This window comes from Aythya ferina (genome assembly GCF_964211825.1).
Source record: "Aythya ferina genome assembly, chromosome: 6".
Taxonomy (NCBI): Eukaryota; Metazoa; Chordata; class Aves; order Anseriformes; family Anatidae; genus Aythya; species Aythya ferina.
The window spans coordinates 2,672,662-2,688,520 of NC_140303.1; the positions used below are offsets into that span (position 1 = coordinate 2,672,662).

Sequence of the window (15,859 nt, forward strand, 5' to 3'; positions counted from 1 at the left end):
GACCCCTGCTGGAGCAGATTCCGGGCCGGACCTGTAGTTTGTGGAGAGGAGCCCATGCAGGAGCAGGTGACCTGGCAGGAGCTGCTGCCTGTAGGGGAGCCAGGTTGGAGCAGTTTTCTCCTGAGGGATGGACCCCGTGGTACGGACCCATATCTGGAGCAGTTCTGGAAGAGCTGCTGCCTGTGGGAAGCCCACGCCGGATCACTTCATCAAGGACTGCATCCCGTGGGTGGGACCCCACAGCACAGGGGATGAGAGTGACCGAAAAGGAGAGGCAGAGAACAAGCGCTGTAGACTGACCATAACCCCCATTCTCCCATTCCCCTGCGCTGCTCAGGGGAGGAGGTGGAAGAAGGTGGATGGGGGGGGCGGAAGGTGCTTTTGGTTTCTTTCCTTTGTTTCTCATTTCTCTAGCTTGTTAGTAATGAGCAATAAATCTTACTGTCTCCCTATGCCGAGTCTGTTTTGCCCGTTATAATAATTACTGCGTGATCTTCTTGTCCTTATCTCAACCTTTGAGCCCTTTTCATCATACTTTCTCCCATTCCTCTTCGAGGGGGAGTGAGAGAGCAGCTGTGGTGGAGCTCGGCTGCCCACTTGAGCGGAACCATGACATTGACTTGCCTGAAACTTAACAATACCTTATACTGAGGTATAGAGGTACACAGGAGAGCCATAGACAATGCACTTTCCCCAATTCAGTAAATCCATATGCTCCCTGCGTCAGCATATCCCAGGATTTACCCATAGTTTGAGGTTTATTGACATATGGGATTGTGAACTGTCACATTTACAAGTCCATTCAACAAGAGCTTTCAAATAAAAAAAGACAAATTATGGCAGCAGCATTCAGATTTAATTTGATTGCCTTTCTTACACCATATCAAAGCCAAAGCAATACAAAGAAAGTGAAGAAAAAGAAGTAAAAACCAATGGGGCTTCAGCTGCCTAAACTGCACGTGTAGTGCCATTTCAGATAACCTGCCATAACCTGCTTGGTTTTCAGTTGCTGTATTCTAGTGGTGTGCTCTCTCATGTCTCTGCTGTACTAGACACTTTAGTTTAGGCAGCTGAATTTCACCCAGAGGTTACAGAGACACAAACAAATTACAACAATAAAGATTTCATACCTTAATAGCTAACACAAAACAAGTTTGCCCTATTAACAGTTTCTTTCACAGATACAGTATCAACTCATAGAAGGCATGGACGGTACAAAGAGAAAATAGTCTGCAGTAAACTGAGGAGCAGTGAAATAGGAGACTGCAGGCTGACGTGTCAAATCAATTACAGCCATTTATTTTCATTACAAATGGCAGTTTTCATGGCTCTAGAGTAATCTGACTTATGAGTAAACTAGAAGAGCAATTGCCACGCTCAGTAAGGAAGAGCTGCTGCAGAGGTTCACTGAAATCGTATGTTGGACAAACTATCTTCCCTGTTCTACTTCTGTCAAAGAACCTACTATTTTTCAGGTACTACTTCATGTAATTTCCGTACATTGACTTAAGAAGTTAAGATTTTTCTCTGTGCAAGTACAGATCCTAGATCAAAGTCCCAAATCCAAATACCACAGACTTTTGTGTATTTGTATGCATTTGGAATTCAAATTAAAGCTTTGTCCTCCAGAAGAAGAAAGGCTGAAGTTCTCATTGATTTTTTTTTTGTGGATTCTGATGCTGAAATCTGAATACTGTGATTGGAGATTTCATAGTATATTAACTTTGGTATATTCTGCGTAATTTCTTGATCTCAGATTACAAATAAATACATACATCAAATTTATTAACATCAGGTTTTCTGTTATAATTTTAAACAGTGCTGCTTTATATTTTCCTGTCACCAACTACTACTTGGGTGCAGTCTAATACCACTGCACCTTATGCAGCATCAGATGACTAATATTTGTGGATCAGCTTTTCATCAGTAATATATATTTTTTTTGTCTTTATCACAGGAGTGCTCAAGAGTGAGAGAAAAGCTCTTAACTAAACTCTCATTGCTCAATATAGTCCTGAGCACTGTTTCAGAATCCTTTTCAGAGACAAGTTCATCAAGGCTCCTGCTCAAAGCACACTGAACTCCTCGTGAGTTTTCTTGTTAAGTTCAGAGGCTTTTGGCTTGCTCCATGAGAAAAAGAAAGCCTCCATTGGAAAGTATATCTAAGCAACTCTTCCAACTTTGGGGATAAAATTAATCTCCTACATACATAGGTCAGCCACAGCAATTTGCTGGGCATAACAAAAGAAAATCATAACTCATTTCCTGTGTGTTTTTAAGACAAAGATGTCTGTACCAAAATAATCTAAAGTGACTTTACTACAGACCAGATCATCACTTATTATCAAAAAGAGATTGACTTAAATCCCAATCAGAAAATCAGCTGAAGCTTTTCAAAAGTCACTTATTATATGAAAGTAGTTAAGTGGATTAGGTGGTAGCAAGGTTTCTAACATACCTTTTATAGTTCATCCTAACTTTCTTCCCTTGCAGCAAGTCAGCTGATCTTTCTGGGGCTGATGTGCAACAGAGCCATTGAGCAGATCCTTCTTGTGGAATACATATGCTTCAAATGCAGAAAATATATTTTTAATAATTATATACTGTAACTGAAGTGAAGTAGTGTAATGAATATACTGGACAGAGAATTAAGATAGAAGATAGAAGATATAACGTGCATTTTTTTTTGAATCTGTTTCTATTCTGAAGATGAGAAAATCTATTTATCTGTCTGTTGATTAGCATGCAACTGGGGCAGTAAATCAGTACTTCGCATTCCATTCAGTTCTTGTGCACTCTTTGGTTTGTCATTCACACAGATATGGAAGAAGCAGATTCATCGTTTGTCATCTATGAGAATAAACAAGAAAAATAATTACGCGTTAATATTACTTGACTGCAAAGCTCCCAATATCGTCCTTATCAGATATCTTTAAATTGCCCAGAAAGGTATTCTGCAAAAGACACCTGGAAGAAATGTAAATGATAACTGGAGTCAGGGTGAAACGTGCATAGAGAAGCTTGGCTTCTTCATTGGTGGGCCTTGCCTCCTGCAAGCTCTTGTGATGAGAGCAAGTCCGTGGACCTGCTGATTTGGTGTCAATGACATCCACTGATTAAGGAGACATTGGGGAGGCAAGGACAATCCCCCAATAGGGAAGCGGCAGACAGACAGAGAAACAGATATAAGGACTATAAATCTCAAAACAGAACATTGGAATTCATGATAAAGATACAACAAACAGAAGAATCAGCAAAAGCCAGCTCTTGCAATTAAGAAACGTGCCAACTCAGCAGAATCCTGACCAATGGTGAAAAGTACACTGTGAGGAAGATTCAGGGTCTTCCTCCCAAAGACCACTGCCCACATCCCGAAGACCCCTGCCTGCAATTCTTGGGAGGCTATACACAGGCGCAAGTTGCCAAAAAGCTAATTAGCATGAGAAACGAGGGAAGGTGGGGATAGGTGATGAATATGTATAGGCGCTTGTAGAATATTAACAGATTGTATAAATTCAAGACTGCTCTCCGCTTTGGGTATGCATGATAGGTGGAGAGATCCCCCGTGCATCCAGCGCTGCAATAAAGAATATACCACTTAAGGAAATTTCGGCCTTGATCTTTGAATCACCACAACCATGGAAATACTATGGAATACTATGGGAGTAGTCCATATGTGAGAGCTCAGAAATTTCCTTGCCAGAGCCGCAGAGGTTCAGGGCACAGTACAGATGTATACTCTGGCAAGGACCTTGCTTCACAAATTTTATATACTAAATCTAAACATACACAGAAAAAGAATAGCAATAGCAGTGGGAATATGACTACAGCGAACAGTTGCAGAAAACATGTAATCTTAAGTATCAACATTATATAAAAAGTATATCACCTCATTTGTTTTTCTTCTGTATTCTTTTGTTCTGAGGTAATTACTTTTACTCCCAGAATACTGGACATAGGAAGGAGTACTCGAATGAGGTAATAGTGCCAGCATGCAAGGCAGTTGGGGAAAACACCTTGAAGAAGACTGAAGCTGGTTGGAGACTGATCTAGCATTCATTGCATGTTGATAATAGTAATTATTTAAACCTCTATTGGATTCACTATATGGATGAAAGGAATAGGCTTCAGGGAGGGAAGGGCTGTAAAATTTTTAAGTTTTAGGAGGGGGTGGGGGGTGAAGATTATACAAAATCAGGGAAATACCAGTACAGTGCTTTCAAGCATTCACTGGATAGCTTGCTTGAGTGAGACCTGTTACCAGATATTTCAATTACGAAGAGCCTTCAAAGGAAGGAGAAGTACGATGCTGCTGTATACAAAGCACAACCAGTTGGAGACTGTCATTAGGCACTTCACCATTCAGAGGTGCCAAAAGCTATAGGTCCTATTTACCCAGAGATACTTAAACAGATGCCCCCACCTTCCTATTACCATCTTAGTAAAGTCATCTGCGCAGGCTGCTCGTATTTGTTCAGCAGTCAGAGGGCTGTTCATTGCGAAGGTCTTTTTCAGTCCTCTTTCATTTCTCACACTAGTTACTGCATCTCTCAAAGCAAAGAACACAGAGCATCCCAAGAAAAGTCCTGCCTCACCTATCCCCTGAAAAAAAAAAAAAAGAGCAAATGAGGGGAATACATGGCAGATCTATAGCAGCTAAAAAGCTTAGAAGTCAGTGACTCAAAAACTGTTTCGTTCTTTAGTTTTTCTTAGATTTAGTGGAAGCAGGCTTCAATCTCACCAAGTCTGCTGCTGTTTGATGCTTCCCGAGATCTAAAGAAGTTGCTTTCAAATACTGGCTATTGATTTCAGAATCTTTTTGGCTCCTTGATATGCTGAAATTTAGGATAACTGACAGATAAAATTAAAACAATCTGAACCCAAGTACAGGTACAACTAAAAAACACTCTGAACTCATGCTAATTCCCTGCAGACAAACAACACTGACCTCGGTGGGCTTGACATCCTCTCATCGTTATAGACATGAGATTTGCATTTCTACGTTATCTCAAAAGCAGGTCAAATCCACCCTTTCAGAGTCCTCTCTCTGCTAAGGCATTGATTATTTTAATCTGAATTATATTGGAATATTACAATGGAATCTATCTCCTTGCTAAAATCTGAGAACCAAATGTCTTCCCCAAACATGCTGCATGCATGAAGAAGAATCACAATTTCTTGCAGTGAATTCTACAGATAATTATAGGAGATATGTTCACAGGAAAGGATAAAAGCTGTTTGAAGATGGATATTAGTGTCAGCTCTCTAGAATCAAATATGTAACTAATTAACCTAGACAAGTTTTAAAAAAATCTCATTATGTATCAAAGACACCTTTAAATAATTTTAAAGAACCTATTTGTTGTTTAACTTTCACCTTAAAATATGCTTTTCCTTCATGTCATGCTGTTTTATTTTAATGAATTCTAAAAACATACCTAATAACTAAAATATCTGAATTTTTGCAGAATTAGCTTCATCTTGAATTTATCATTACTACTCACATGCAACTGACCAGAATATTTGCTGCTGTATATTAAAGCAATGATTATACTGAATGCCTGAGCCAATCTCATACATAAATACATATACACTCCTATTTCTTATTGCTTATCACATGTAAGATGCACAGTCTCATTGTCATGTTTTCCCTATCAACTCCTTAGTCATTTTTATTCTATTCTATTATCCCTTCAGTTTATCACCACATTTTTAAAAGTATGGTTTTAAATTGATCTTGCAGCTTCTGTGTATGCCCTGTTAATGAAATACTAAAATTACTACTTGCAAGCCATAAAAGATACGCAGCATTATGTCTTTTCACACCAGCTTTCTTGAAGCCAAAAAATAAAACAATTGCATGGGGATCTCTTTGAAATGCTAAAAAAGAACCGAAAGTGTATATACGTTTTATAGCTGAGTAATTTTTCTGATTGTCCTGGGATCTAAGAATCATGCTTTGTGATGATTTGCTTACCTTGGATGCATAGATGGCATAAGGATTTTGGGAAGATGACAGCAGGGAAACTCTAAACCGTTCTGGAATATCACAAACAGCAGGGATCTTATACTGATCTGGACCCCGAGTATAGAGTACTCCTTCTGGAGAGTACTTCAATTCTTCCATTGTATAAAGTCCAATTCCTTGAACGAAGGCACCTTCAATCTTTCAATAAGAAAAGACACAGTATTTACGTACTCGTGTTTGATAAAAATACATAAAACTTTGTCAAAAAATGATTTGTATCGCTAGCTCTTAGGAGAAATTTCTTTCTTTCTTGCCTATGGGGATTCTTCAACATTTTGTGGCTAACATAATGGGAAAAGCTTTTACACTCCTCTTTCCTACCAGAGAGACTAGTGCATCCATGTTGAACTGATGAAGTCTGTGGCCCAGCCTGCAATGAAAAAAGGTGTCTCCCTTGTGATATATAGAGTAATAATTTGTGTCAAGAAGATGGTTGATATTAATAAAGAAGGGGGAGATGTGGGAGTGTGGCCATGGGGGTCGGTAAGCCCCATAGTTGGTGATAACATCAGACTCTTAATGATGAGGCCATCAGGAATGTAAGGAGTTTAGAGGGAGGTTGCTTGTTCTCATGCCGGTAAGGCATGGGAGTTGCTGGGGGGGGTTTGCTTGTTGAAACTGTTAAAATTTGTTGTTTAATGTTATATGATAATCATATTATTAGCATGGTTTCCCGCATTTCGTTAACCCTTGAAAAGATGGCCTCGCATGGGTTGGTGTCAATCACATTTTGTTGCTTTCGGGAACCTTGTGGATAGCATAGCATGTGCAGAAGAAGAGGGAGGCAGTCAAAGCCGCCCCTGCGATCTGGACGAGATCCAGGAACAACAGGTTGCTAGTGGTGATGGGGGGGAACTGTGAGTCTTCATCCCCATGACCGCAACGACCACCACCAAGAGACACTGTGCAGGTGCCAAAAGGAGGAGTTTGTGAAAATACTAATTATAATACAAAGCGGGGATAGGTCATACATGTGTATATGCATACTCGGGTTTCTTATGAATATGTAAAAGCAATGTTCTATATATATTTAGAAAGTTCAACAGGTGGGTGTGCATGTTGGCAGAGCATAGACTCCCCGCACACCCAGTGCCGTTTACTTGCCTTTTATAAATATTACTAAATTCAGACTGAGTTGTATCTTCATTTATAACACCCTGCTATCAGGTAGGAAGTCTGATCGAACAACATGAGAATTTGGAGACTGCAGATGACAAACAGAACTTGAATCCAGCAGATAGTGGGCATGTATGAACACAGGAAGTAGTACAGGCTGACATCAGAGGTCAAAGATAAAACTCAGGCTCTATTGACATCTACAAGAGCTCTGACATTGACTCAGATGAGGACAAACTACAACTAAAGGATCTTGTAGCATCACCTGTGATTAATGAGATAATATTCACTTCAGATAAGACTATCAGTTAAATAGAAATAAGACAGCAAGAAATCATTGGCACATACCTGTCCTATATCCACAGCTGGATTTATGCTGCACCCAATGTCCATAACAATGTCTGTTTGGAGGTTCTGTCAATAAAATTCAATGTCATATTACTGAGAGAGATGGACAGTGCAGAGGCATTAGAACACAATATGGGTTACAGTGACTACTCAGTAAAATAATATGGACTTAAAAACATGCCTTTCAACACACACAATTTCAGAGTATTTTTTAATATCCCATTACAAGCAAAATGGGATTGTCTCAGTTTTAATGGAATTTTAGTCTCAGCTAGCCTTTTCAGATTTTTCACATTTCACAAGGAAATAAGTACACATAATGGGTGTATGATCAGCATGCTATGACATCTACCTTTCTAGATGGTAAAGAGCCTAAAAATAGAATATTTCATTCTGCTGTAATTGGTTTGCTTACTAACAAGGAGAGAACAGGGAGAGAACATCAGGTGTCTGCTGCAACCCAAAAGGTGAACCTGTATAATATTAATACAGATGTGCCAGAAACCACTTTATGTTGCATAGCTGTCATTCTGCTCCACGTCTCATTTGCTTTCATATTATTGATATATACATGTATATTAACATATGAAAACAGGTGATTTATTCATGCAAAACCTGAACGGTTGTTGGAGCATCCAGTGATGCAAACAAGTTTAGAGGAACATTATTCACATTATTTCCAAATTTAAATAATACGCAGTTATTACCTTGTGATCTCCTGTTAAACAGTTAATTTCAACCTCTGAACAAGCAGCTCCATAAAGAAAGTATGTGAATGGCTGTCCTTCCCCTTTCTCCCAATCCATGTTTTCATTGTAACCTCTGATGGAAAAATAAGTCCACAATGACTAATGAATGTTTGTATCACGACAAAGCACGTGAAAAGAAGAGCACGTGAAAGTCTGAACCTATTTCAAGTGAAATCTAAAATAACAGGTGCACCTGGTTGCCAATACCAAATGCATGTTCTGGTGCTGTCATTTTTTTTTTCCCTGTTGTACAACTCAGTGTGATCATGTTTTAGGGAGAAAAATGTAAATAAGGTGTAGTACAACAAAAATTATAGTTTATAGCAAAATAGCTTCAGTAAATAAACTATATCCCAATTTGCACAGTTGCTGTTATGCGCAGCAGTCACCTCCTCAATGCTTCCTGGTTTTGTAATGGAAGAATCATGGACCAAATACGGGATGAAATATTCTCTTTATGCTTTCTAGAGAGTCCACAAAAGGCCAGACATAAATTACCACTTGAACTTAATATTCCAACCCCTTCACAAATCAGAACTTACATAAAATATAAGCTCAACCATTAAGAAGAACAATTGGACAGGATGTTTTATCTACTGAATTTGTATTTTCAGAAATAGTCCTTTTTTTTTTTTTTTTATAACCATGCATTTTAAAAGAACAAAAATACTTTACCTAAAGTAACCAGTAGCTGAAAGACTCACACTCTGTTCAAAAGCTTCTTTGATCTGTAAAATATAGCGTGTTTTGTCGTAAACCAAGGAAACAGACACTTAGTTGCACATGATCCCGTAAGATTGTAGAACTAAACTGTCTTTGGAAGAGCAACCTCAGTTCTTTTGGTAATTCTTGCAGGAATAGACCTGTTAACAGGGGTAATTCTTACGGAATGGTAACACTAGAGTCAGAAAGGGTCCTTCTTGATTTTACTGCTCAGATTGAATAAAATGGGTTCATCTTTGCCAGTTGAACAGATCTGGGTGATATGTCACTGAGACAAAAGATCTGCATGACCTATCTTCACAAAAATGACAGCTGACAAGAGAAATGCTCTTTACAGTGTTCTTCTGCCAGTAGCTTAAAAATGAAGTCCTAAGTCTACTTCCTTTCACAGTGACTGTCATGACAGATTTATGTAGTTTACAAGTCAAGAAGTTCTTTAATATATTAATTACAATTTACTGACTTTGCAAGACATAACATTATTTCTCTACATAGATTAATATTATTTCTTACGTCAGCCATTTCTTCTAATATTTTGAATATGTCTGAATTATCCAAGCTGATTTGGCACCTATTAGAGAAGTGATGGATTTTATTTTGCATACATAGCTGTCAGTTACGAAGCTACCACATGTATTACAACATTAATTGCTACTGCTAGGAATTAATACTGACAAGAAAGTATTTACATTTTTTTGCAGTTGCTACTGTGTTTAATCCCTTGAACAGAAACACCCTAGCACACTGGATCTGTAAATGCCTCAAGGTAGGGATTGTCATTTTCATTAGGCTGGTGATATCAAATAATAATGAGTAAGCAGAAGTAACAAACAGGCTTTCCTCTAACATACCAATGCAGCTAGATTCACAGCCATACCTTTATAGAAATAGGTGACAGAGCAGACAACTTTTAGTTAAGAAAATGTCTTGTCTTAAAATTCTATTCCCATTTCAAGAGTGCACTGGACGGAAGCTATTAATATAAATTTAGCTTTAATAGTGCTTTAGCACTACTTCTGTACTACCTTACTGCAAATGTAATTGATACTATAATGAATTACATATTGTAGCAATGGGAACAAGTATTCCTGATACTTCCCCCCCCCCCCCCCCCTCCCCGGTTCACTGTGCAAAGCAGGCAAACGGAAGGATGAGGTTGAAAATGCTTCTGTTTAGTGATTTGGTAAAAATAAATAAAAACCATGAAGGAAAACCAACACTGTACACCTGACAATCTTTTTGCAATAGTTTCTCTGTGTGCAAGCTGGGGTTGGCCACATTATTACACAAGCTGGTATTTTTTGTATCTTAAAAACTTCAGTACCTCCAAATGTGACTTCACAGATAGCTTCCCCTCCTTTCCAACTAGATACGATCTGGGGATTGTTAAACAAACTAGATATAATCCGGGGATATCTAAACAAACTACCTACATCTCAAATACTCTAAATCAACCTATTTATGCAGCTTTTATTTTTAAGATTATCAGGCTGAGAAGACCAATGGACAACAATCCATATGTCATAGTTTCTGCAAGCACAAAAACACATTTAGTACAATTCATGTCTCTCACCCAATCATTCCAGTTTCCTTTTGGGTTCTTGTTGATAATAGGCTGCAAGCGTTTCATAAGGGTTTGGCAAGCGTCCTGATGAGAAGTCAGAATAAAGTAACAGAAGATTAACGAACACAAGTTTGGCACATAAAGTACTATTTAAGACATGCTCTGGGTAGTATTTAGTTAATATACACTTCACTGTCATCTTAAAGTATGGCAGGACATGCCATTTTAACTGCATAAACACAGACCTCATAAAGGCATGAGTTACAAGGGTTGGAATCAATATGAATTGGATTTAGAACAGGTACATAATATAGGATTTGTATTGGACTAGTTACCTTCTGTCTGATGAAGCAAGGATTTTGTCAAACATAAGCCTTTTAAGGGGAAATTTCAGGTCACATTCTGGAACTTCATAAGCACTGTTACTGAGAAGTTACCAACAATTCATGTTTCTTCTTGTCAATCTCCATTGGTATTGTTAGTAATCTCAAGCAGTTTCCATGGGATCACTAATACTTAGTTTGGCAGGCATTCAATACCACAAGGAATAGGGTGTTTTGTTAGACTAAACTTTTTACCTTCACAGCCATGCCATTGACATCTGTTCCTGCAGATCCAACTGAAGCACATGCATTAGGAACAGTTGTTGTGCTTGTTTCACAGAAGTGAATATATGACATAGGAATGTTCAATTCCCTACTAGCAACCTGTTTCAGGAAGCAGAACATACTGTTTCAGAAACATTCCAAACATTCCAACTGCTCCCCCCAGTACTTGCTAGAAGTCAGCAGTACTAGGAAAGATAATGTTTTAGCAAGTTCCTCTTCTAACCTCCATGTGTAATTATTCTGCCATGTTTGTCAGTACAAAGATGCAGAACCAAAAAGCAATGTTTTTACTGCACTCAAACTCTGGACTGAGATTCTGGAGTCCAACATTCAGTCCCAGATTTTGCTGCTTAAATCCTGTATGATTTAGGGTAAATTATGCATTCCCAGATCCCAAACTTTCCTCAATTTCATTATTATCTTTATAGATCATGTCTCAATTATCAATTCAACAAAGATGATAATAAAACAGATAATCTGAATAGAGACTGTCTTCATTTATTTGTTTTTACCATGGGTTATATGGGACCAGACCCAAAATATCTTATTTCTAATAAGCCTCTTCACATATAACTGGAATAATTAAAAATAATAATAAAAAATTCCTCTTCCTGCTGTCCCTATGACTCTTTAAGAGAGCATCTTTACTTTTTAACTCTATCGATGCAAAGCAGCAGTGGCTATGCTGATGAAGGAGCTGTCCTACTGGTAGACTAAATAACCAAGAAGATAATCTTCCTACTCTTTATCTATACAACAGATAAAGCACAAGGTAATATTTGTTTGGATAATCTGTTACCTGGATCATTTTTGTATGAATACCCTGTCCCAATTCAATTCCACCATGTGTCAAAAGCACAGATCCATCTGTATAAATATGAACAAGAGCAGCAGCCTAAAACCAAACCAAACCAAAACAAAAATGTTTTGTATGTAGTGATGAATTAATGGATCAAAAAATAAAGGCTTTTTTGTTTAATGCTTTTGAATAATAAGTGAAATTTGGAATGTTAGTCCCTGCTGTTACCCTATAATAAGCTTCAAAACAAAACAATACACATCTTTGGAAGTCTGCTTTTCCTGTTGCTAGATCCTCACATAAAACTAGACCTGGCAACAGAACCTCAATGGTTCCAAAGGAAGCTGCAAGACCTCCCTCATTAATAGCTGTATATGCAAATAGCTGCAAATTTCATTTCCTGAACAGCTACATTAAACAAAATACATAGACCAAAAATATTACTGCCCTCCTTTTCTTCCTTAAATTTACTCTTTGATGACTTGAAAGGATTAAGTATAAGATCCCATAGTAACCCCATGATCAAGTCTTTCAACTATACCACATCACAAGAGATGGGGCTGGCCTTTAAGTAGGCAGGGTCTAAGCTGCCTGGGTCCTAAAGACCAAACAACTTTGACCTCAGACTGAAGACAGCTGGAAGCTAGTGTACCCTCCTGGGAACAACCATTAGGAGGACAGTAGTTTTCCAGAAGTAGAAAGATAACACTTTTGTCTTGTATTTTAAAGTAGAGTAGCTGCAATCTTCTATGGATGAAAAGTTTAGTTCATTTTTTCTTTAAAGAAACTAACCTGAGAAAGATAACGTGTGCCTAGTCCAAATGGAAACTTCATTGGAACAATGGCAATCCCTTTTTTCTTCCAGTAATTTTGTTTGTTAAATTCCTCGACAGCTGTTTTCCTACTGTGGTATGCAGATTTCTCCATACATTCGTTCCAACACCGTACTAAGTTTTGCGGATCAAACTTTTGTTTGAAGGGCGTCTGCTCATCTTCCTTATACATATTTATTTCCCTAATCTGAAATAATAAGATTAACAGATACCACAATCCAATCATATTATAGGCAGACTGACCATTTCAGAGGGGAGAGGGAGGGCTAGAAGACAACTAGTCTAGATTATCATATATTTTTTGAACGGTTACCACTTTGGTTCAGTTTGCAAGAGTACGCAAACTCATGCAGCAATCAGACATTATTAAGAAAATAGAATTTTAGCACAAATTACGTTTGATTTAGAAATGACTTGAGCTAATCCAAAGGATATTTTAACTTCATAGATGTCATTTCAGGAGAGGAGATGCTTTTATATTGTCACCTTTTCTGGTGATAAACCAGTTTTATCTGCAATGTCTGTTATCCAAGTTTCTGTCACCAGTGCTGACTGGGGAAAGCCAAACCCTCGAAATGCTGTGTTTGATGGCAAGTTTGTTTTGCAGGCGTAAGCCCAGCATCTCAAGTTGGGAATCTTGTATGCATTGTCCATTTTTAATAAGGATACTTCTGCTACCTGAAATATGGAACAAGCAGGTATAGATAAATGTTAGAACAGTGCTTCTTTCAGATGCACATTTAAATCTTCCTCATCTCAGAAAGAACTAACTTGACATAATTAGCTTTAAAATTAGGTTTCTGTAAGTATTCTTACTACTAATGATTGACACATACATATTTTTTTCACTCGTTTCTTAAGTAGCATAGTACATTTCAGTTCTTCTGATACTCACAGAACACAGCTGATGTTACTAGTAGTTGAGTGCCAGTAGCTGCTTAGTAGATAAAGATTAAACTGGTAATTCATTCTTTTTAAGACTGGTTTTGCTCCTACTTTGATATCAAAAGCCATATAGAACTAAAACCAAGCAGATTAGATTTAAAGCAACAGGAGCTGTGAAAGGAACTGATGAAAACATTCTGAATTATCATGTCATATGAAAATTCCTAGTTAGTGCTTAGTTCCACCAGAAAACATATATTCTATGGTCTATTGTGTCTTATGGTTCTTATGTGTAGGTTTTGTTTATCTAGTTGCTTTTAAGAGGTTTCATGTGACAGACAACAACACAAGAAAAGAGAAATCCTGTATTAGGTATCTCTAAATTAGTTTCTATGACTCAGTATCAAAATAAGTTAAAAATGTTTTGATGCCTCATGATGAGGTCACTCATCAATATTCCAATATTAAGTAGACTACTCAGAATGGTAAATCTAACCCTGTATTCCTACTGTTTTTACCAAGCTTTAAACAGTAAACTCCAAAATATTTCTGTATATGAACAATAGAAGAGAGTTTTGTTATAGTAACTGCAGATGAAGAGTGTCATATAATGGTATTTTTTCACTTAAAAAAAATGTTAGTAATTTGTGGGATAAAAACAGGGGTATGTTTTTGTTGTTACTACAACAACCATTATAGACTTGTTATATAGTTGTATTACAACTCTAACCTGTGCCAAAGTTTCTTCCCAGAAATGTCTGTTCTAATCTTGGTGCTTTTAATCATGGATTACTTTCTTAAAGCCGGTCATTTTTTCAGAAACAAGCTAGGCAACAACAGTATAGACAGTTGTACTGACAGATTTCAGAGCACAGAAAATACCTGTAGGCAGGGCAGTAACCCAGAGAGGCAGTGACATCAAAAAAACGTTTCACTTATTGCTAGAATAGCCTATGCAAGCACAAATACCTAGTGAATGATATTAAAGCAAGTGACATTTGTTAGTTTGCAGACCTATAAGTAAGGAACTGATGTATACAGCATGTTACATGCAAACCCAGTACAGAAATGGATAGAGCCAGTAATAGGACAATTATCACTATGATTATTTTCTGAAGATTAGGAAAGGTCTTCTCAGCTTTGTAGACACAAAACTTCAAGCAGGCACAAATGTATGTACTTTGTATTTTAAAAGGAACATATTGTTATCTGATGTGTGTAATAGGAAAATAAGCCTGAGAAACCATGCATGAAGTGAATGTGTAGAAAAATACCAAAAAGTAGTATAGCAGTTCACTGAACGGAATAAGGAAAAGTAAACTGCTAGGTGCAGATCTTCTAGCAACACGCAGTCATTAAAGCAAAAGACTGTATGAGTAACACTATACCTGTGCAAAGAAATATGGCATTTGTCATTTTCCATTTAATGATTCCTTCATGTTTTAAGATTCATCAGCTTATAATATTCTTACCAGGACAGATTCATCAGGGGTGCATCCTCCATTAATGTAATATTTGGCATCCACAGCTCTGATCCTTCCATCATTCATGAAGCCAACCTACAATGAATCAACAATAACCTTCTTAGATTTTTGACATTCATTTATTTCCTCGGTGCTTTTGTATTTTGCAAATGAATATAAGCCACTCCATCAGGCTTGTAGTGCACAGTTAATTTCTGAGAAACATTCACTTAAACAGTAAAAGGGCAAGAGAAAAAGAAAGTACATTCCTAAGCATTGTTTTTCCTAACTGACATCTGTGATCCTTACAGGTACGGCATACAAGAAGCCCGCCAGGGAAGGAAGAAGCAGAGAAACTCAGTGGCTTCCTGCGTGTTGCTCAACAGATCACAGAATCACAGAATTGCAGGTGCTGAAAGGGACCTTGAAAGATCATTGGGTCCAACCCCTGTGCCAAAGCAGGTTCCTTAGAGCAGGCTGCCCAGGTAGGCTGTGGCTACACAGATGGCTGTGTCATCTAGGAATGTCCACTGTAGACAAAGTCAAATTCCTCTCTAACTATAAGAATAGATGGCAATTGCAGCAAGACATTTGCTTGTCTTAATGAAAAAATGTTGTTTATTTTACAACTCTTTTCAGCTGTTGAGATTAATGATAGCTGCTGAATTCTCATCATGAGCTACAGCTCATTTTCATCTTCAGGGATGTATCTTATACAACCCCTTTTACTTTTCCTATGTATT

General features: G+C 37.7%; 1 protein-coding gene across 7 annotated transcripts in view; it reads right to left on the reverse strand.

Annotated features, from left to right (window-relative positions):
- Nucleotides 1–834: 834 nt before the first annotated feature.
- The window catches only part of AOX1 (aldehyde oxidase 1), a 44,662-nt gene continuing 29,637 nt past the window's right edge, over nt 835–15,859 (reverse strand). For 5 of the 7 annotated variants that reach the window (XM_084523486.1, XM_084523484.1, XM_084523482.1 and 2 more), the window contains 12 exons: nt 15,126–15,212; nt 13,255–13,446; nt 12,728–12,955; nt 11,936–12,031; nt 11,107–11,235; nt 10,538–10,612; nt 8,917–8,969; nt 8,200–8,314; nt 7,493–7,558; nt 5,978–6,166; nt 4,435–4,602; nt 835–2,850 (listed from right to left, as the gene is read on the reverse strand). In XM_084523486.1, coding sequence (XP_084379612.1) covers nt 2,812–2,850; nt 4,435–4,602; nt 5,978–6,166; nt 7,493–7,558; nt 8,200–8,314; nt 8,917–8,969; nt 10,538–10,612; nt 11,107–11,235; nt 11,936–12,031; nt 12,728–12,955; nt 13,255–13,446; nt 15,126–15,212 — 1,437 coding nt within the window. In that variant the 3' untranslated portion in view covers nt 835–2,811. Of the gene's footprint in view, nt 2,851–4,423; nt 4,603–5,977; nt 6,167–7,492; nt 7,559–8,199; nt 8,315–8,916; nt 8,970–10,537; nt 10,613–11,106; nt 11,236–11,935; nt 12,032–12,727; nt 12,956–13,254; nt 13,447–15,125; nt 15,213–15,859 lie in introns of all 7 variants that reach the window. The other 2 variants (XM_084523485.1, XM_084523483.1) reach the window with 1 other exon arrangement.